Source organism: Dermacentor albipictus, chromosome 5, assembly GCF_038994185.2.
Source record: "Dermacentor albipictus isolate Rhodes 1998 colony chromosome 5, USDA_Dalb.pri_finalv2, whole genome shotgun sequence".
NCBI lineage: Eukaryota > Metazoa > Arthropoda > Arachnida > Ixodida > Ixodidae > Dermacentor > Dermacentor albipictus.
In genome coordinates this window covers 140,977,441-140,998,111 of record NC_091825.1, presented here as the reverse complement: position 1 = coordinate 140,998,111, position 20,671 = coordinate 140,977,441, and the positions used below count along the sequence as shown (strand labels likewise).

At 44.7% G+C, this 20,671-nt stretch overlaps 2 protein-coding genes across 3 annotated transcripts in view; one reads left to right on the top strand and one right to left on the bottom strand.

Moving 5' to 3' along the window:
* The window catches only part of LOC135908353 (NAD(P) transhydrogenase, mitochondrial-like), a 33,051-nt gene extending 18,346 nt beyond the window's left edge, over positions 1-14,705 (bottom strand). Inside the window, exons 1-5 of the mRNA XM_065440112.2 lie at positions 14,532-14,705; positions 10,478-10,770; positions 9,384-9,720; positions 6,516-6,703; positions 3,891-4,046 (exon numbers count right to left, since the gene is read on the bottom strand). Of these exons, the coding sequence (XP_065296184.1) occupies positions 3,891-4,046; positions 6,516-6,703; positions 9,384-9,720; positions 10,478-10,765 (969 nt within the window). The 5' untranslated portion in view covers positions 10,766-10,770; positions 14,532-14,705. The remainder of the gene's footprint in view (positions 1-3,890; positions 4,047-6,515; positions 6,704-9,383; positions 9,721-10,477; positions 10,771-14,531) is intronic.
* A 266-nt stretch (positions 14,706-14,971) lies between these two features.
* The window catches only part of LOC135908355 (isocitrate dehydrogenase [NADP], mitochondrial-like), a 32,912-nt gene continuing 27,212 nt past the window's right edge, over positions 14,972-20,671 (top strand). Inside the window, exon 1 of one of the 2 annotated variants that reach the window (XM_065440116.2) lies at positions 14,972-15,159. In XM_065440116.2, the coding sequence (XP_065296188.1) occupies positions 15,066-15,159 (94 nt within the window). In that variant the 5' untranslated portion in view covers positions 14,972-15,065. Of the gene's footprint in view, positions 15,160-16,124; positions 16,144-20,671 lie in introns of those variants that run through there. The other variant, XM_065440117.1, reaches the window with a different exon arrangement.

Here is a 20,671-nt window from a genome sequence, read left to right as displayed (position 1 = left end):
CAGTGAAAACATGGAGGAAAGCGGAGGAGAGTATGGAAAACGGTGAGGAGGAAAGCAGGGTGCCGCACTAGATGTGCACCATGGTAACAACCAGGCATGCGGCGAGCGCATCCATATCGATACCATATACGGAAAAAAAAAGCGCTGATGAGGGCTTCGGACCCAGTGCACATGCGCTACTTTGCCTGCGCAGCTGCTGCTAGAGAATGCACTCCGCGGGAGCGACATGTTCCCTTGTTCATGTTTTCTTTCTGAACAATGCAATGAGCGATGCAACCAGTGGAAATGCTTGGTCTGCCGATGCTGCTAAACGAGCTGCCTGAACAGAGGCTCAGCGCCGCCAAGAGGAGACTGTCATTCAGAATCAAATTCGTTGCCACAATATATCATGAATTCAAAACACTAAACAGCTGCGCTCAAAATTTGCATTAGGGAATAACGTAATCGTCGGTGAATTTTTTTTTCTATTTGCAACCACTAGTTCCGCAGTTTCCTCATTACGAGCAAAAAGCTTTCAGTGCCTTTTAGCTAGAAACTCAGAACCCCGTGTATTTAGTGCATGTGAAATGACAGATGAAATTGCTGTACAGTACTGGAGGCTTCAAAGGCAATTTAATTGAAGAGATGAGAAAACAAATGTTTGTTTGCAAGGATAGCGGCTTCTCAGCAACCTATGTGAGTAGATGTAAACCTTCAAGATCACAGGTCATTATAGAGAACTGCAATACTGCCCATCTCTAACACACTCCAAATGGGGCCAACTTTTCATGTGTATGACAGCCAATTCACTGCAATAAAATTTCACTTTGGCTAATATAGTTACACATAAGTAGTACAGTCGAACCCGGCTATATCGAACTTGCAAAAAAAAAAACACCTATCAGTTCGGTATAGGGCATAATTTGAATAAGCCTGCTAAAGAATTGGACATCATAAAAGCACTTTCCATTTATAAAATCACTTTATTGACGAAACTAGCATAGGTTCGCATGAAATTGTCGTGTATTTTCTTCTGCTTCGGCAATTTCGCTGCCTGCGATGACGCACTTCTCCACATTGTCTAAAGAGTCGGAGCGGCTGAGGCCGCAACCTTCCACATTCGTGCAGAAGCACCGAACTAGTGCGAGTGCACCAAACATCTCGGAGGATGTGGGCAAAGGACCATCGTTGCTTTCCTCATTGTGCCCACTTTCACTTGTGCTCGGTACGATGTTGGCAATATAGTGTTCGTTTTCGGGCTCTCCCGTGGTCGCGGCACCATCATCTGCACTCACAAACTCGTCAACCGTTGACTCCTTAACGTATTCTGGAATTTCTGACAGCTCACTCCAAACTTCGGCAACACTGGCAATGGCTTTGTCGCACTCATCATAATTTACAGTCAGCACCGGGCTCACGGAAGCCGGCACCTCTGAAGCAATTTCGGATGAACCCCTTGTACACGGCTATGCGTACACGTCGGGCACCAAGAGCACCGGGTTGCGAGTTTGTCTGCTTTAGCCCTAATCTCCCCCTTATTCTTCAAGATCATGCTGAGAGTGCTCCTCGGAATCTTGCACGCTGCGGGGTCATCCGACTTCTCACCGCGTTAAACCCGATTAGTGATTTCAAGCTTAAAGGCAAAAAGCAAGTTCAGCCGCTTCATCACAGCAACACTGCGGGAGAAGGCCCACAAGGCACAACCACAAGGAGCCAGAAAAGCAGCAAGACAACTCGCACTTGCACCATCTTACACGACAAAGAGCCTCTGATTAGATCTCTAAGCAAGCGCTGCGGGCGAGCCAGGATCATTTTTTCCGGGAGGTGTTGAAGGCTTGCTCGATGCTACGCGGTCATGGTAGGGAGAGCGGTGGGGGTTGGACGGAGCCGCACCGCAAGCATCCCCGCCGCAGCGAGAGAAAGCCAACTTCTGATGGACTTTTGCACCACTACGATATATTGGGAGTCGCTGCTATTTTTGTTCGATGTAAGCTTAATTTTTGCTATATATACTCCTTGTAACTATACCTTGTTCAGAAATTGTTCGACATACAGAATAATTAAATGTAAATGGGTTCGATATAGTCGGGTTCAACTGTATACACAATTGATGCAATCTTGGCAAAGCTGCAGGGCTCGTAATTGTCTAATTTTTCTTATTAACAGCCTTTCAATACTAACGTTTGGTGGTTAGCAAATGTGTTACATGTCCCAGCACACCACATCCGAAATTTTTGACATGCTGCGGGCACTGCCTGATTTCAGAGTTCATGGCGAGGAGCCACATTTTTTCTCAATACTCTGGGTCCTGTGTCACTTCCGGTGTGCCACAATTGTGGCCTTACTTTTATTTCAGGTATCAAAAATGTTTATTTTGTAAGCGCTTCATGATTCATCCCCTCATAATTCAAACCTAAAATTTTGCATGGAGGCTGCTCTGTATTTATGCTATCTGATAATAAGATGTTTATAAGGTCCAATGTTTCATTGCAGCTGGCCTATAACAGCATACGATGACAGACGATGACATGGTAGACCACAACTTTACCATAAGCGCAGTAAAGAAAGGAAGCGTATTATTAGCACCTAATAGTACGCGTTATCACTCATTCAGACCTCAAATGGCATTTGTCTGGCTCTTTAGCTTACTTCTAACCTTTACTATGATTGCATGCTTCCGGGTGTGAACAACCTAGCTGTCATCTTACAATGGTCTGCCTAAGAAGCTTTCAAGTTTCTCAGAACACGTAACTGGTATGCACAAACTGTTCAGAAAGTTCGGCACTCTGCCTCACAAGGAAATGCTCCTTTTATTGTTCTTCGTCTCGCAAAGCATTCTGTGGGTAAGTAATGTTTCCAACTCTTGTTGCATGGGGTATCCATTTAGTTCAACGCCTCCGAATCCTTTTCCACTTGTCATTCCTGAAAGCTCATGAAAACATTGCCTAAGCTCCTACAAAAATTCATTCAATGCTCATAGCTGATAATGCGGCACGTAAGCCTGTAGTTCCTGAATTCCTGGCCACAAGAGCCCCCCCCCCGTTGCACACTCTTTTCATTCAGTAGTTTGCACCAAAATAAAACCATAACAATAGAACTTATGCTACATATTTGCATCTGCCACAATTACAGCTCGTGTGATTTAGCTGTCAATTGTTGTAGCATGTGTACGCAATGTTAGTAGAATTATGGTGTGGGCCAGAAACAACAGTGTTGGTACCAAGAGAAATTTAAAACAGTTCAAAATGGAAATCTGGTTCAACATTAACCCTACTTTGTGCTTTCTTTCTATCATAATCAGCAAGCAGCATGCAATGTTGTACATGTACGCAGTGAATTAAAACAAAACGGAACAGATAATTATATGTCTTAACTATGAAATTAAAAAGGACCATGTGACACTTCCTTGAACATGAACGAGAAGAAAGGGGGTTAACCGAGGGGCCCGATTTTTATTAGTCATATCATGAGAAGCCAACAAACACTAACAACAAGGACAACATAGGGGAAATTACTTGTGCTTAATAAATGAAATAAAGAAACGATAAATTAGTGGAAATTAAAGTGGATGAAAAATAACTTGCCGCAGGTGGGAGCCATGAGTAATAGAGACATGAGTAATACTTAGCAAGCGTGAGCAAGTGATGTTCCTATTTGCACTTATGCGCTAGATATTTGAATATTAATCAGGTGCCCCTTTCACATGGCACCTGCTGAGCATCACCAAAGGCCTTCAAAGACATCTTACTCATATGGACAGACTATGCTTGTCAATGTTGTGCGGCCTACATTGTGAACACCTTTAGACTCTGCCAATCAGTTTCAAAAAGTTCGGGCTATACTGTGAAGCCACTGTTCTCCCGCTCCTCTGTTGCTTTTTTTAAGTAACAACCCTGTAAATCTTCACTCACCCTGGTAATGAGGAGAGGTGCCTTCTTCCCTGGTATAAGGGCCGTGGTGATGATGATATCTACATCCTTACACTGTTCTGCAAACAGTGCCATCTCAGCTTCAATGAACTCCTTAGACATCTCCTTTGCGTACCCTCCAACACCTTCGCCAGATTCCTTTATGGAAAGCAAATGCATAAAGGCAATCATTTCACATTCACAACAACATTAAACATTCAGGCTCCTTCAACATGACGCCACGAAAGGCAGAAACAGCTTAATTTATCTGAAACAGTATTCTGGAAGTATGGTTTCTCTATTACATCACCTTCAGTGAGCACTATATAACTGGTAAGAGCAGCAAAATAAACCATAACAAATTAACTCTCTAGGTCAACACATTTGTCAATATTAATGTGCACATTTGTTGAATTCATTGGCAGGTGTCGAAGAATAGGCAAGCTGCTTCTTTGGTGTCCCTACTATCAATGGGGATGAAATAATGTCTCATCAGCAGTGCAATGTTGTCATTGCAGCACTGCTGCTATGCAGCTTTACTGTGGAGTTTCAGTAATTTGACTCTCGTCAATCAATATTTTGGTTAATTCGATCCCAACTGAAGGTCCCGGCTAGAGCCCATGCATTTCTATGGGCCCAAACTTTTGCTGATACCGAAATTAACTTTTGCCAGACAGTTCGAACTTGACTGGTCCGCATGCACACATCTGACTCCATTATAGTAACATTGCCTGCCTTGGCGACGCCAAGGCAGGCAATGGACAGACAACCACTCAAAACATGGATCGAGATAACCCTGCTGATGGAAATGTTGAATATCGTAGTGGCTAAAAAGAGCCGTGTTTTTCTGATTGATCATGGATTTATATTTTTAATTCTTCACTAAAAGTTGCGAAAAATGACCTTTGGCACCCCACGTGGCAAAAACATCAAGATGCAACAGAGGCCTATCACGTGACCTTCTATTAGTGTACACGGTTCCTGGTCTTTTCATTAGTACTGAAATGCAATACACTCTTTTCTGTTATAAGTTTTTTTTTCCAACTTGCAATGCAGCAGACTAGAGCGCACTAGCTGAGGTCGACCTCTCTGTCTTTCCTGTCAATAAATTCTACAACGTGCAGACAAGCCTTCATCTGTAGCGAGTAGAAAAGTGGTGCTGCCTTCATTTTCAACACGTACACTGTGGTTTTTGATGAGTTGGCTTGGCACGTCTATCAATAGAACGACAACGACAGGGGCCAGCCAGCCACAACAAAAGGCGTGTACTTGGGAAAAGACATGGTACAAATATAAGAAAGGTTTAGACAACAATGCTAACTTATTGTACCAGCTTTTTATTTCCAAAAGTGGTTGAAGAGGTCAAAATGTAGGTGGTTAACCAGTTACCCTCACTCCTGTGAAAGCAGGACGATGGGCAGCATTCACAATTTGCAAGCCAGTATACTGACATCGCTCTCACTTCTCAGCGCTGCTGGAGAAGGGACTTGCTCTTTTAGAGGCTGCTCAGATAAAAAAAATTCTGCTTACTAAATATTCATGTGCTTTTGGAAGTAACTGCTGCAGGCGTACACACTACTGAAGGTGAGCATCGTGTTGCAACATAAAAAAACTAGGGCCTTAAATATTGGTTCTCAGTCCCTTTAAGGGACATTGAATGCATCAAACACACGTCAACTCCCATTGAAAAGACCTATTTTCTGCCTGCCCTAGGAAGATTTTCAAGCAAAATTGGCACCTTACAATGCAAGATTACTGTGCTTGCTCAATTCCAACTCGCAACTTTTTTCCAGGAAAATTTATCTGAAAATTGCCTGTGTGGTGTAATTGAATAGAAAATCAAAACCACATTCATAAAAGCCTAGCGTCAAAGCCAGTCTAGCCAATGGCAAACACAGCCACATGAATTACTCAGCTGTGTGTTTCTCCAGTTTTTCTGACGCTTGTTCAGTTTGACCCACTGGATAATTCAATCTCATCAGGAATCGATGCAAGCTGACAGCATTAGCTTTAAATAGGCACATAGTGAAAGTCCGACTTTTGTGTGCCCTCGACAAGTTGCTCTAACTTGGCCGCACTGTTATGATCGACCTGTCAAGAGTGAGAGACATTCAGGCGTACGTTCCCATGTCAAGATGATTTGGCTCGTTCCAGAAAAGGCTGTTAAGGTAAGCCTGGACCTCGACCTGTCAAGTGTGAGAAGCGTTCAAGCAGGCATCCCCATACCAACATAATTGCCCTCTTCTCCGAAACAGCATCACCTGTTTCATTCCTTGAGCTGACATAAAGGGAAAGACGAAGGAAAGAAAACCCGAAGGGCAGGAGGTCATCAATGGCAGAACCTACTTCCACAGGCTCCCCACAAAGACGTCAACAGCCACAGGACCACCAGAGGTTAAGGCCGTTCTGGTCCTCGTGTTAATAAGAACCGCTCGAGACTTAGATGAGAGTCACAACCATGTACCAATGAAGTGAATACAATCTTTTCTACTTTTTTCATCATCACAATGCCCGGCTTGATCATTGTTCCCCGATTGTTGCGGTGAAGACCCACCTCACCCGGTCGAGATTGTATCAACACCAACTAAAACTACACACTGCATGGCAGAGAATATCGCAACAGCTTGCCTGCAAGTTGATGGTGAGGAACTCAGCCCCAAAGGACTCCACTTGTTCCCTCACAGCCTCACGGGTGTCGAAGGCCCTCACAATGGCACCCATGTTTTTGCAGCAGCCGACAGCAGCCAAGCCAGCTACTCCACCACCGATAACAAGAACCTTGGCAGGAGGCACTTTGCCAGCAGCAGTTATTTGGCCTGTTAAAAGATTACAGCATCACAACCATTAAAGGCCAAATACAGAGGATCATCCCAGTCAAACGTTACTGCTTTATGTATTGCAAGAATCCTGCACATGCAAACACTGCACTTCCATCTCCCGAGACTGCAGTCAGCTCTGATGTTACGACATCAGCACAAAAGCCCTAATCTGTCCATCACATGAAAGTCAGACAATGACACCGTGTGCCAATATTGCAGCTCTTTGCTGACAATATGCTGTATTAGACGATATTCAAAACAAACAAGCAAAAACTTATGAAATCCATTGACAGCACACTGTGTTTTGCCGGTGACAACACTGTTCTCAATGGGCCACATTCAGTTCTCACGTTATTTTTGGTGCAAAGTTTCCAGAAGGATAACCCAACAATCTGGATAGATTTGATGCTTGGCTTTAGTGTTCCTTTGAGAACTGCAAGAACAGAATTAAATTATGGGGCTTAGCCTCCTAAAACTGCACAGTGCCTTATGAGAGACACTATACTGGAGGGCTCTAAATTGATTTTAATTACCTGGAGTACTATATTGTGCACTTGTAGCACGGTATAGAAGCATTTTTGCATCCTGCTTCCATAAGAAAGTGGCTGTGTGAGCCAGGCATCAAATGTAACACTGCGATTAGGAGCAGAAGGCCATAGCCACTCGGCCAACATTGCAGGTAACAGTGAAAACTTCCAGACGAGAACAATGCCTATGCAGCCATGCTCAAGAATCAAGCTAATGCGATTAAAGCTACTGAGGTTTCTAAATGTCAATCCAAATAGCACAAACACTTACAGTAAGTTAGCTGAAAAGCAAACAGAAAGTAATAGAGAATTAGCATCAAAAGACAGCGAGCACTGGGGCTACTTAATTGTTTGGCCACAACATGTCTTCCTTCAGTTGCAGAAAAACTGAGGACAATGCAGACAACAAATGAATGAAGTGTGTGTTATCTGTTGTCTGTGTCGGCCTCAGATTTTTCGTAACAGAAGTTGCATGCGTTATTTTAACAATGTTCATTGACATTTCATTCTTTCACGCACAGAATTCAAGACCTAGCTGCCCAAATGCACAGCTTCATATTCTGTCAACACTGCCATCTGCCATAGTAAATGATAAACTTAAAAGTGTTTGGTTCTAGTTTTGTACTTCTACTGTGCAATACGCAAGATATATTAATTAGGAATATCATGCACAGTAATCAGGCACCGTGGAGTACAATTTCACATTGAACTTCAAAATATCATAGAGAGCTCTTTACTAAAATGGTAGTTCAGAAAATAATGACGTTGGTATGTATAGAAAGCGTCCCACTTCTTTGTCGATCTGAAAAGTTTGTTCAAGTGGACACCTGATCAAGTAATGTCTTAACGAGCAATGATATCATGTAAAAACTAATATAAAACTAATATTTAATGAAAGTGACAGATTCTTAAAGCATGCTTCAACAGAATTTCAAAATAAATTTTTTTATTCAAGATTTACGGAATCCTGAAGATGCCTAGTACAGTAAAATCTTGATATGGACTTTCCCAGGACCTACAAAACTATTTGTATCATCTGAAATTCTTATGGTACATAATAAACTCCAATCACTGCACCACAGTAAAAGCGAGACAGTCTTGTCTATTTATGGTAATTACTTAAGGTTGCAGAAATCCATGATGGCTTGAAAACTTGTTTCTTCATCTTTGCTGCCAGCATTTGGCACATGTTACAATGCAAGTTTTTGCCAGGCTCATGCAGACAAACACTTCATATGCCGATTTTGCAACTGTACGCCACAGCCAAACTCTGAGGTCTCTCGATGACTTTGAGATGCGCATCCTCCATTGTGGCCTACTAAAATGTTCCAGTCATAGCCCCCCAAAAATGTATTGTATTCGATTCACTTCGGCTAAGACTTCCAAAACTTATATAGCACTAAAATAATTATCAGACATGATCGTATCATCTACATTCAACTGCACCATGTTACGCCACTTTGAACTGTTGCTTATTATCCCAACACTAAAATGGCACCGAGTGCTTCCTGCTGTGTCATCCGCCCAAAAGTTAAGTTGTTCAAGCAGTCTGGCGGGGAATTCCAATGGCATATTTGGAGCAGCCTACCAATTTTGCGAGTGAGCAATCCTTTCTGGCATCGAACAAGGCCTCCTAATCCTTGAGTGCAACCCACACCGCCGGAGCATAGCGTGAAAGCTGAATTGCATCACCGAAATCCACGTTACCCAGGATACCAAGCATGTGGTCATCTGCTTCTGCTGTTCACTGTCAGCACAGGCAAAACATCCTGCTGAATGCCTATTCATAAGCGCCTACTTCAGCGCCGACATTTTCATTTCTGAGCAGCAAAAGCAATGCCACACACCGCAACAAGTCATTCATGGCATCTGCAATTACCATGAAAGCCCCTGCTACTGCGGTGCCACCAAGATGGTGAGCCGTAAAAGAAAGATGGAGCCTTTGTTAAGAAAATACATAAGGCAAAGTTCTGGTCTACTCAAGTGGTTTTTGTGGAGCAGGCTTGACTTCTCCACGAAGGGGTCCCAGCGCGAAATACGCTCTCGATCTGTCATTGGAACATGCGACTCACAACCCCGCACCTGCTCCACAAAAACTGCGCTGGCTCCGCCATCAAAATTCAGCATGAAATATGCAAGTGCACACTTACCAGCGAAAAAACGGCCAAAGTGGTTGGCTGCTTCAATCACTGCCTTGTAGCCTGCAATGTTGGCCATGGATGATAATGCATCAAACACCTGAGCCCTGCTTATGCGGGGTATGGCGTCCATTGCGAAGACTGTCATCTGCTTTTTGGCGAGCTCATCTACAAGCGGCCTGTTTTGTGCTGGGTACAGGAAGCTGATTAGTGTGCTGCTGTCTCGTAGATTTCCCTTGTCAAGATCAATCAGAGGACGCACTTTAAGCACAATGTCTGACTGAAACGTAGTCTTGCAATCTGTGACGCGTGCTCCACTTGCTTCGTAGGCTTCATTCTTGAACTTGGCCTACAATGATACCAATTGCAAATTACAAGAGGGAAAAGAACGGTAAAATAGGGGCTACAATGCAGCAGGTAAACGGAATACTATATGTATAAAGCTTTTGCTGGAAATGAGCACTCAAAAGGATGCTTGGTTTACAGAGGTGAAACCATGGTACCATCTGCTTTCACTAGCAAAGAGAGGCATTCACTGGGTAGTTCAATCAACCCTACTATTGTGAATATATATTACTCAGTCGGGTGCTCTGAATTCATGACCACCTCCTTCAGCTTAGCCTATAAGTAACTGTGCAACTGTACAGGGCGATCACAATGAGGAAAATGCCTGGTACAGGTATCCTTAAAGCACCAGCAAACCTCTTTTCTCAAATGCAAGTGAAGTAGTAAATTACCAAATTACTAAATTCAGCAAAGTAAACAGCTCTGCAAGCTTTCAGTTTATTCAGATGCCACTACAGTGTTTGTTGGAGGAAAAAAAAAAAAACTAATTAAATGGAAATGTATTTCAACCATTAAGAGTGATTCTACCATCTAACGCTAGTCAAGAGACGGGAGTTAACAATTCGGTTTCTTGCTACTACACAGATGGGGATGCTAGACTGACCGCCAACTCAACTCTGCTATTCACCTTCATAATAGTTCCATGCGGAGGAAGGAACATAAAAGCTTTGCAGAGCAGCCAACTGACCAAGTTGCACAGATGGTAAATTCAAATAAAAGTTCGACTATGAATCAGCACCAACAAATGTCTGAGCACTCACCGCTACACCAGCCTGCTCTTCAACGTTGACGGTGAAACCCTTTTTGACTAGCACAGCAGCCGCGGAAGGGGTCAATGCGATGCGGTTTTCGTTCTGGTAGAGTTCCTTGGGCACTCCAACAGAAAGCTTTGAGTACGGGATTCCCTTAGGAGCCTCGCCTGCACTTGAGCTGTCGGTCCGACGCGCAGAACTCCTGCTAAATGCTCGTCGAAGCTGGGGCCATTTTGCAGATTTGGCTAGGCAGGCGTGCTCCAAGGAGAGCTTGGAATACTGGAGTGCTAGAAGCATCTTGGCTGCAAACAAAGAGGAAAAACATGGTAAAATATTGACATGTTAATGAAATCTGTGATGCATGGAAGTTGCAAGCAATGCTCGAAGGAGCAATGAAGATGACTGCTAACTAAAGGCCAAAATTTCCTAAATTTATTTCGCCTCCCCACTGCACTAATAATGTCACTGATACATAAGATAGATATCCAAGTCCTTTGTGGATATGGCTCTTCTTTTCTGCTTCAAGAAGGTCACGAAAATTGATGGGTTGGACTACATTTTCTTTAGCCATACTGTTTTTATCCCAATGGACCACACATAAACCATGGTACACCTGATGGATGTTTAGGGCCGGATGTTTGGACATCCACCAGATCTCCCTACAAATCCATATGACATATGGCGAATATCTGAGGGACCTTCCTGTGCAAAATGAAAGGCGTTCAATTGCATGTCCGGGATACGCCTTTCTCAGACATTCTGGCATCCATCAGATATTAAAAATGAATGTTTTCTTTTTTTAAGAAATATCAGAACAATTTCTGATATATGAAACAATCTGGGCAAGGACATCCAGGGTACATTTGCAGGACTTTAAATGTAGCCATCTGATCACAGAAACATCCATAAAATATCCATGGAACATTAAGTATAAAACTGGAATTTTCTTGTTAGGTTTTATTGTTGTGTCACCTCGCTCATACTTTGTCTTTTTCAATGCTTTAGAAGCTGTACTCTACCTAAGAGCCAATGTACTGGTTATACGCACCATGCTGCACTTGATTTACTGAGCAATTTCATTCACAAATAAGTGCTCCCAAAGCAACTAAGACCATCTTGCTGGTACAGGTTGCATAGATGACAACATGCAGAGCAGAAGCATATGTTGCAATTTGGCACATTCAACATATTTAATGCAAGTTAAATTGGTATGCAGGCATCGGGAATGTACATGTGCAGCTTACAAATGCACCGAACAAGCTGAAATATGCATAATAATAAGCAATGTATATTAACTCCAACGGTCATCACCGTTATTGTAGATATTAAGCTGCACCGATGTGAAACCAAATTATGCATATAGGCCTTTTAATAAATCTTGTTCAGCTTTTTATGATGGCCTAACTGAGGCATAGACTTGCACATAAGCAGCAGAAACACCAGATATTTATTAAAAAGCGTACTCTAAGAACATATCATTTATGCACATAAAAACATTTAGCATAGAAAAACCTAACCTGAGCCAGACACTTTAAACAAAAGCCCATAAGAACCAGCAAGAGAATAGGTTAACCTTAACAAGATCAGTACAGGGGCACAGAAGAGAATCTAAAGAGTAGAAGAGTAATGCAATCTAGCCTTCCCCATTCATTTACTTGTCAACTTAATTCTCAGTGATGTAAACATGTTTTTGTGAAATAAAATAAAATGATGATAAAATGACTATATTAACACCTCAACTTGATGTAATCACCCTCACCTACAGCTCCGCATTCTTACTTATGTAGGGGCGTCCAGGGCATCAATCAATGGACGTTACAACACATTCCTGCACGAACATCTGCAGGACGTATGCTGCTGGTAAATACATAAGCAAACATCCTCTGGATGTCCACCATATCAAACTGTGCGGACATTCTGTTAAAACCCAAAAACTATGTGCCCTATTTGCTTCCCGGACATTCGGATCTAAATCGGCTATCCACTGGTACCTGTGGCCCATTGGGATGGTAACCCCAAGCTAAGCAGCCTAGACCGACCAATCTGTGGTAGTGCTGCGGCTTTCGCATTCTGCTGCCAAGCATGAAGAAATGGGCTGAATTCCTGGCTGTAGTGACCACACTCCTAGGAGGATGGAATGCACAAACTCCTGTATATCGAGCTTTAGGTATACATGAAAGAATGACAGGTGGTCAAAATTATTCTCGAGCACTTTCGGCCAGCATCAGCCAAGTATCAACCCACAGCTTTTGAAACACAACAATTGTTTATTTGTGATGTCACCAGTCTGTCACCTACCCCTTTAGGTAATTCAAGTATAACAAGCCTCCGCTGCATTCAAACAGACCTATATGCTGCAACAAAATGACCTACCAATCAAAGTTGGCTTCGATCGCATCTTTGGTGACCCCTTAGAGTTACAGGTGAGAAGAGCACTTATGTTGCCATGAGGTGTAAATTTTTTAATAAGAAAAGCTGTGAAGCATAAGCCTGCACCTGTATTATGAGTAAGACATGTAGGGTAAAGTATGCACATGAAAGTAGTTGCACTGAAGCAGAGTTTAGAACTGATGAACACTGTGTTCTTTAAATTATGGGGTTTTTACATGCCAAAACCACTTTCTGATTATGAGGCACGCCGTAGTGGGGGACTCCGGAAATTTGTACCACCTGGGCTTCTTTAACGCGTACCTAAATCTAAGTACACGGGTGTTTTCGCCCTAATCAAAATGCCGCCGCCGTGGCCAGGATTCGATCCCACGACCTCGTGATTAGCAGCCCAACACCCTAGCCACTAAGCTACCACGGCGGGCAACACTGTGCTGTCATAACCAGCTTTTTATTGCTTTTGTAAGAATGTCAAAAGGCAAGACACAAGGAGAAAGTAGACCAATGCAGTGTGCACGCACAAATGTAATGTTTGATCGGCGACTTCCAAGTTTTTCTTCCCTCTCCCAGTCAAGAAAAGAAAACGCACAGGGAACAATTAGGTTTTACAAATAGCCATATAGATAATTGGACTGCATAGTGAATGAGGGCAATGCTCTAACAATGGTCACAGCAGATATCCGCTCCGTCAACAAACTCTAGCACCTCTTGGCACACAATCTCACGTGCTAGCAAGACGACGCGATGTGATTGCGATAAACTCCGCCTTGTTGAATCAATGCCAACTCTCAAAAAAAAAAAAAAAGTAAAACGTATGCGACAAGCAGCTAATCCAGTGTGACAGTGCCGTTCTGTTTTTGTTATGCAAGCTTAAACGTTTCGCAAGCGAGTGGTAAACGAACGAGAACGAGGTAATCTTTTTCCCGCGACGATCGGGTTGACCGATTACGCGCATGGTGGCGCAAAAGCTTTTTTGTACAAGGAGGGCCGTTTGAAAATAAAAACTTTCGTTGGCTCGCTTCCTAGAAGGGTGGCGGAGGACTTGTCAAGGCCGCGAGTTCAATGTGCTCGCAGCAAACCGGCATGGACATGGCCTGCGCGCAAAAGGTGAAATGCAGATTGGAAAGGGTCGTGTCGACTCACCGAGGTGAGGCGTTAATTCTGTAACTGATAAATTTTGTTATGCGTTACCTACCAAGTAACATTAACAGGCGCAAGCAACATGCACATCGTTATCGTGAAAACAAATCTCGGGGAGGGAAGTTCAACGTGTCACAATGTTGCTGATCCGGCAAAGATAAACAAACCACCGCGCTGCAATGAGTTTGGCATATTCAGGAGAAATAACAAGGAAGACCCTATTTACAGCGCTTTAATTGCCCCTTTCCTGCTGCTCGGAACAGTGGTAGGACAGACACCTATACGCTAAATATAGATCACACTGCCTTTGAAATACGGCCGCGCGTCACATAGTATTGCACACACGACTCATAACAGAAGCGCACCAGCATTGCAGCAGCATTAGAAGTTCAGGGGATTTTATTGCAAGGGTAGGGCTTTACGTCCGTCAGCGCGCACGTTACATACGGCTACTTGCAGACTCTCACAGCGCATGCAGCGTACCGCCAAGCGAAATTTGACAAGCAAGAGGAAGACCTTATGCCGTTGTGCTTACCATAACAATGCAACTCGAGCTGCTTTTAAGGGGCACTAACCGACAGCACAGGTTTGCAAGCGACCATCGGCCCCGCACCGCTTTTGACGCGCTGTCAGGTACCGGCGGCTTCGTTTCGAGCAGAACTCGCTCTGCCTGTCGCGGCTCGGCTCATTCGACACAGCCAGCAGAGCGGTCGATTTCCTATAAATAATGCAGGGAGTCACTCTTGACAGTTTACTCAGCTACAACTCTCAGAGGGCGCTAGCGACGTAAGCTCTACTTTTGTCCATCTGCAAACTCATACTTTGCTTTACCTATTTTTGCGCCCTCTATCAACAGTAAAAAAACCTGCCTCAAAACGGGAAGCGCAGGTGATACACTATACATAAGAAAGCCACAGTGGCGCGGCTATCGCTCGGCGAAAGCCGCATCCCATTGGTCGCTTCGGCGGGGGTGCGCCTTTTTTTCTCGGCGGACTTTGTCTGCATTTGCGCCGGTCGGAGAAAACGTGGACGCAGAAAAGGTCCTGTCGCCGCTTGGAACGTAGAGACAATGGCACGAGCGCTGTTCAAATTTTCGCGCCTGCTGCAGAGGGAAAGCGGCCTGTCATCTCCCGTCGCTGTACATGTCCTTCAGAACAGGTCTTGTAAGTAACTACCTTACATCAAGTGCGTTTCGACGCTTGTGCGTTGCGCCTTTGCCAAGCGCCGTTCAATTTCTTGACCGAATTGAGTGCATCGCTCGCTGTTGTCCACATCCGCGCAGCGCAAGGATGCTGCGAGTCTGAGCAGGCGGTATGGTTGGGGTTTCTCGTATGGGTGGAGTTGTAGCCACGTGGATAAATGCCTCGTGCTTCGCAGCGCCGCTCATCATTTCTGAAAGCGTGTTGTCGCAGCTGCGTAGAATGTCTTGTCAAATGCGTGCGTTCACATTTTTATGTTGTCAGAAGAGAAAGGGGGGAGGGGAGACACCGCGATTGGTGAACACACGTGGCGGTATAAATGTGCTTTTTTTTTTTCGTCGTGCGCGCAGTAAACTGCAATGCCCACGTTATTTCCGATTCATTTTTTATCTGGCTTTGTATCGCCGTGTGCTTACAAAGCTTGTTTAGTCTTCCCACTCGGTTCCTTTGACAACTGGGTCATTGACCCAAGACGGTCGTGACAGGCCCATATATCACGTTGTACCAGCGTCTTACACGTTTAGGTGGCACGCATTCATTTAGCCTTCTTGTTATTCTTTGCTTTTCTCCTGTGGCGCATGTGAGGCAGCTATAATGACAGTTCTCCGGGGCATCCCCCGGTTTGTCGCTCGCATATTTGTTTTGACCCGAGACCTTATCTGCTATCCACAAGCGCGGAGATGACTTGCAGTTGCTTCACCGATAACAAACAGGTCTGGCTTCCCTCGAAGTGCTATCGTGTGCTTATCTCTGCGCCTTGTTAGTTGTTTGGTTTTACAGCCCAGCCGCCGTGCGTGGATCTTCCAAGTGTTGCCATGCTTTCGAACTGCTACGTGTCAGCACACTGCTATCGCAACAGAGCTGCTTGTACGGCAGTGCCATACGGGTCGGTGACAAAGCGATGACTGCTCCAGTTCATATATGGACAATTGGGCATCTCGTCATGCGGTATGGTGTTTGTTTGCCTTGCCAAAAGCAATGTGCATTCACCTTGAGAACTGATCGAGCGTTGTCGCGATTCTTTGTTTCTTGAGTCGCATGTACTGTGCTACAACGTGTTTTGTGAAGCCAGAACACTTAAGAAGCATAAACGTAGTCGTACACCTCAGCAGCGAAATTCGGTATCAACGTTCCAATCCTGATCTAGTTTGTGTTTGGGCGCAGTTTTGCTTTCGCGCTGCTGAACATTTAGGGAAGTTTTCCGCGCTGTCGCAGGAGAAAGCTGCGGGCTTGCTAAAACTTTGAGTATTCTCTTCAGCGCAGGAGAGGCACCGCTCAGTTACAGTGTACTGCAAGCGGCTCAAGCGCTTAGTTGCTGTGCGGTGAAGCATTGTTCGACTCGCACCAGTTCGTCTTGGGTCAGCTTTTCCATAGTCTCGTCTGTTATTGAACATGGTAACATTATGCTTGTAAGCACGTGTTCAGTGCCACGCAGTTTCACTGCACCAACTGGTAGAAATAGTTTAGACTTATGGGTTAAGGTTACACCCCTTAATCGTGATTAGTGAACGGGCAGGGTGGAATGAAATACATTACGGCTAACGTTCGTACACCTTTGATTTCGTACATACTGATGCATTAACTTTTTTTTTTCATTTCTGTTCAAACTAGCGCAACGAAAATCAAATTCACCAGCGGAAGCTGCGGTATGACACCGCGACAACAGTGTACTAGAATACTACCGATAAACGTTAATTGCCAGCCGTCGAAAAGTACCACGCATATAATATCGTTTTCTTTTTGAGAACAGTGCTCAATGTAACCTATTCTTAATTTATGAATGCTGCCGTTATCAGCAGCGAGCTGCATTCAAGAACTTCCGTTCTACCCTTACGTAGAGTTCGCTTTCACAGTTAAAACTAAGATGACCGTATCATTATCTCAGTAATCAGATTGCCGTTGGCATTAAGCAAACTATCACATTCACATATTTCAAGCAAAGTGCTGGACAGTATAAATTCTCTCATTATTTCTCTAGAACGACCATATCTCGTAACAAGTTTAACTGCTGTGTTGTCGCATATTGCAGATGGGGTGAACTGTAGTGGCACGTGTTTGGTTTGCATAGATTTAGGGGACGATGCTTCTCTCAAAGCGACGAATATATGGTAAAATTTTGTGGCGGCACCGCTCGGATTCGAACCCGAGTCCAACGACAATGTAAAGACGGCGTCCATTGGGTCACATCACGGATATGTTAGCTGAACGTGGCAGCAGTGGCATAGCCACGGGTGACACACCCGGGCACGTGCTTCGCCTACTCCCTCCCGAGAGTTCTGTTAGCATGCTGCCTTCCCGGCCCCATCCAGAAATAAAAGGAAAGCAAAACTGGCTACGCCGCTGCATGGCAGAAACTGATGCTTCTTACGTCATTAAGCGCAAAGACATGGGCGATATAGTCGTACTTTTTCTATTTAACGCGGACTTGAACGTGTTTGTAGCTCGACCTTCGAGGAAAACGGACATCACTTGCATTCGAACGTGCAAGCTCTTCGGTACTCGTAAAGTGACCTTCAAGCCACGCCACGAACTTGTTTGTGTCGTGTCAAGAGACGTCACCATATGTAGCATGTCATACTGCCATTGCATTGCGGGTACCGGAACGCGGCTCCTTTGTACAACAGGGTAACAACCTTCTGCCCGCCGACTGGTCGACTGTCAATCAAACGCGCTGAAGGCTCCACAGTTTCCTCTTCTCGGTGCAGTGATGCTGCTATTGGAGGTCCCGTAAACTTGCATACACGACCTGTGCGCGAGAAATATGGTCACGGTATATTAAAAAAAAAAAAAGAGGGAAAGCTGTTTTTCTTCCATTACCTGACTATAATATGAAAAACAAACATGGAAGTGTTGGTAATGTTCATCTTCTGTACACCAACAACCGCGAAAACGCCAACATCTTTACTAATTCATAAGTTTGGTCACATTCTTCCATGTGGCAGTTTTCTTGCAGTCGCAATTTTGCACTGATGCGGGACGGTGTGAAGCATGGCGTCGCAGTGATTGAGAGGAAAACAATGAAACGATCGACACGCCACCGTCGTATCGTTTCCAATGAACTTTTCGTGTGAGGGGGGGGGGGGGGGTTCGAGGGCGTTCAGATCACCATTATCAAAAGCAGGGCGATGGTATTGGCATTTTATTGCATCAACAAGCTTTGTGGTGCAATTAACGGATTTTTTTTTTCCTGTTTTGGGTTCTGAACACTGTCGGTGACCACGGCATCCGTTGCCTAAGCAAGAGCATTCCACCGATAAATATCTCTGATGGCGCAAGTTTGTTCCAGAGAAAGATATTTTCGAAACTCTAAGAGGCTGTGCGCTCAAGCAAATGTATACCCTTTGGGTCGTATCTTTTCACACACCATTAATCGTCATCTGTCTTGCTTGCGTTTCCTTTCTTGAAAACGTTGCTCTCGATACTTTCCTGTCGAGAATGCTCTGTCATGCTGATAACTCGCATGCCGTTCGTGTATTGGAAGTACCGGGCTCGCAGCGTTAAAAAAAAAAGGAAATGCGGGCAAGACAGATAACTAATATTGTTTTGTGTCAAGACACGACCCAAAGGCCATAGAGAGAGGGGGAAAAAAGGAAAGGCAGGGAGGCTAACCAGACTGAGTCCAGTTTGCTACCCTACACATGGGGAGGGGGTGGGGAGTGAAAGAGAGAGAGAGAAAACTGAGTTGTAGGATGTCTATAGTCGGGAACTCAAGTCTGTTGCCTTCAGGTAGTGAAAAAGCGCTCGAACTGCTTTCTGGGCTAATGAACTGTAAGGCCTGGCTCCCAAGATCTTCGCTTCCGGAAATGGCCTGTCATCGAGTCTATTTAAGGCACAAAGGCCGTAATTTTGCTTAAGACTATAGGGTATGTCGAAGCCGACCATACTTGCTTTTACAACGCGTCTATAAGAAATGTGGAAAACAGAACTTTCAATACATGTAGGCACCAGGGATCGAATAGCGCGTTTCCCAAAGAGTTGCGGGAATATGTGCCTATAAAGTTGTGGAATTTGACAATTAGGTTAGACAGCTTCTCATTGTATTCGAGTGCTCTGCTAGAGATGAAAGCGGTGAACCTTTCGGCGTAGCTAAAGCCCCTCCTTACGTTTTCGCCGACCAGCAAAAGCGACGTTGACGCATGGATGAAGGGGCTTTAGGCGTAGCTGCCCTCCCTCCCTTCTGAACATCGTCGACCTTGTATCGCAGGCACTTCGGCGAAAGGTCTGGTTCAATGTCCGCGTACTCTCCAAGTGCACCCATCCCAGCTAAGCAGCTTTGTGCTTCAGTTTCGTCTGTAGTGCAAGCACTTTCTCGGCTTTCTTACTTTTTTCATTCTTCTGGGAGAACTCGAGGGGTCAAACGATCTGGCCTTGTGGTGAGAATGGATATCGGGCCGACGTCGTCCCAGCTTTTGGTGGTCCCGCAATCGAGGCAGCGCGATAAGGAGAGAGAGAGAATTGCCGCGGACTTCGTGATACTGCACGCTTTTTCTACTGCCTGTAATAAAGTAAGAAAGAAAAAAAAAAGCTGAGGTGGCAACGCTGTCAGTGGGGTCTGCTTTTCAGTATCAGGCTGTGCGACGTGACTGTCCTCTGCGGAATGACCGAGGCTTGGAGCAATTGTCCCCGATATCGTGGCGGTTGTCGAGCGATGCCCCGCTAGTACTACTTCGCACGCGCTTTGTAGTGTGGTTTTAACTGCTTGTCTGATTCGTGGTTTTAACTGCTTGCCTGATGAGAAATGGTGCCCTCGTTTTAGATCGCTCGTTTCATGCCTCCTGCTCAGATTATACCCCGTCTTGTCAAGTTTTGCAGCTCAGGTAGCATCACGGGCGTAAATGAACCGCCGGCATTGTCGCGGTGGCTAAGCGTACGTCGTGCGCGACCAAGTTATTTCCCTCGCTGTCCAATCTCCTGCGCGCTTTCAAGTCTGCAGCTACTTAGTCTACTTAGTCTACTACAGCTACTTAGTCTTTTGCTTAGGTTCAGTAACAGAGATCATATTGTTTAGCGGTTTGAGAAAGGTCAAGAAGAAGTGGCACATTGTTTCTTTGATTAAATAGCCGAAACATTAAATTTAAGTTCTACGGTAGTGTTTTTGCTATTTCCTAATCGTATTCTTCAGCGTATTAATAACCAGCAACAAAAAAGCATTTCCCGCAATAGGGCTGTCGCGTATAACCTTACGTAAAAATCATTGAACAAAACGATTGATAGGCCTTTCCCTTCTGGCGGATCCACAAATGCAGTGTTGGGCTTCCCCCTCCCCATTCCTCCAAAGCGGTCGGTGTCACAGGGCGTGTCAAGACCAACATCGAGATAAACGTTCCCGTGGGAAGCGAAGTTGTTGGTATATGTGGGCGGCGGTCCCAAACCCCCTCCTAGGACCGCCGCAGTTTGTGTGTCGCCTCGCTGGTTAGGCAGGAGGCATCTCTTGTGAATTATCTGTAGCTAGCAAATGTAGTGCACTTAGTCAGTC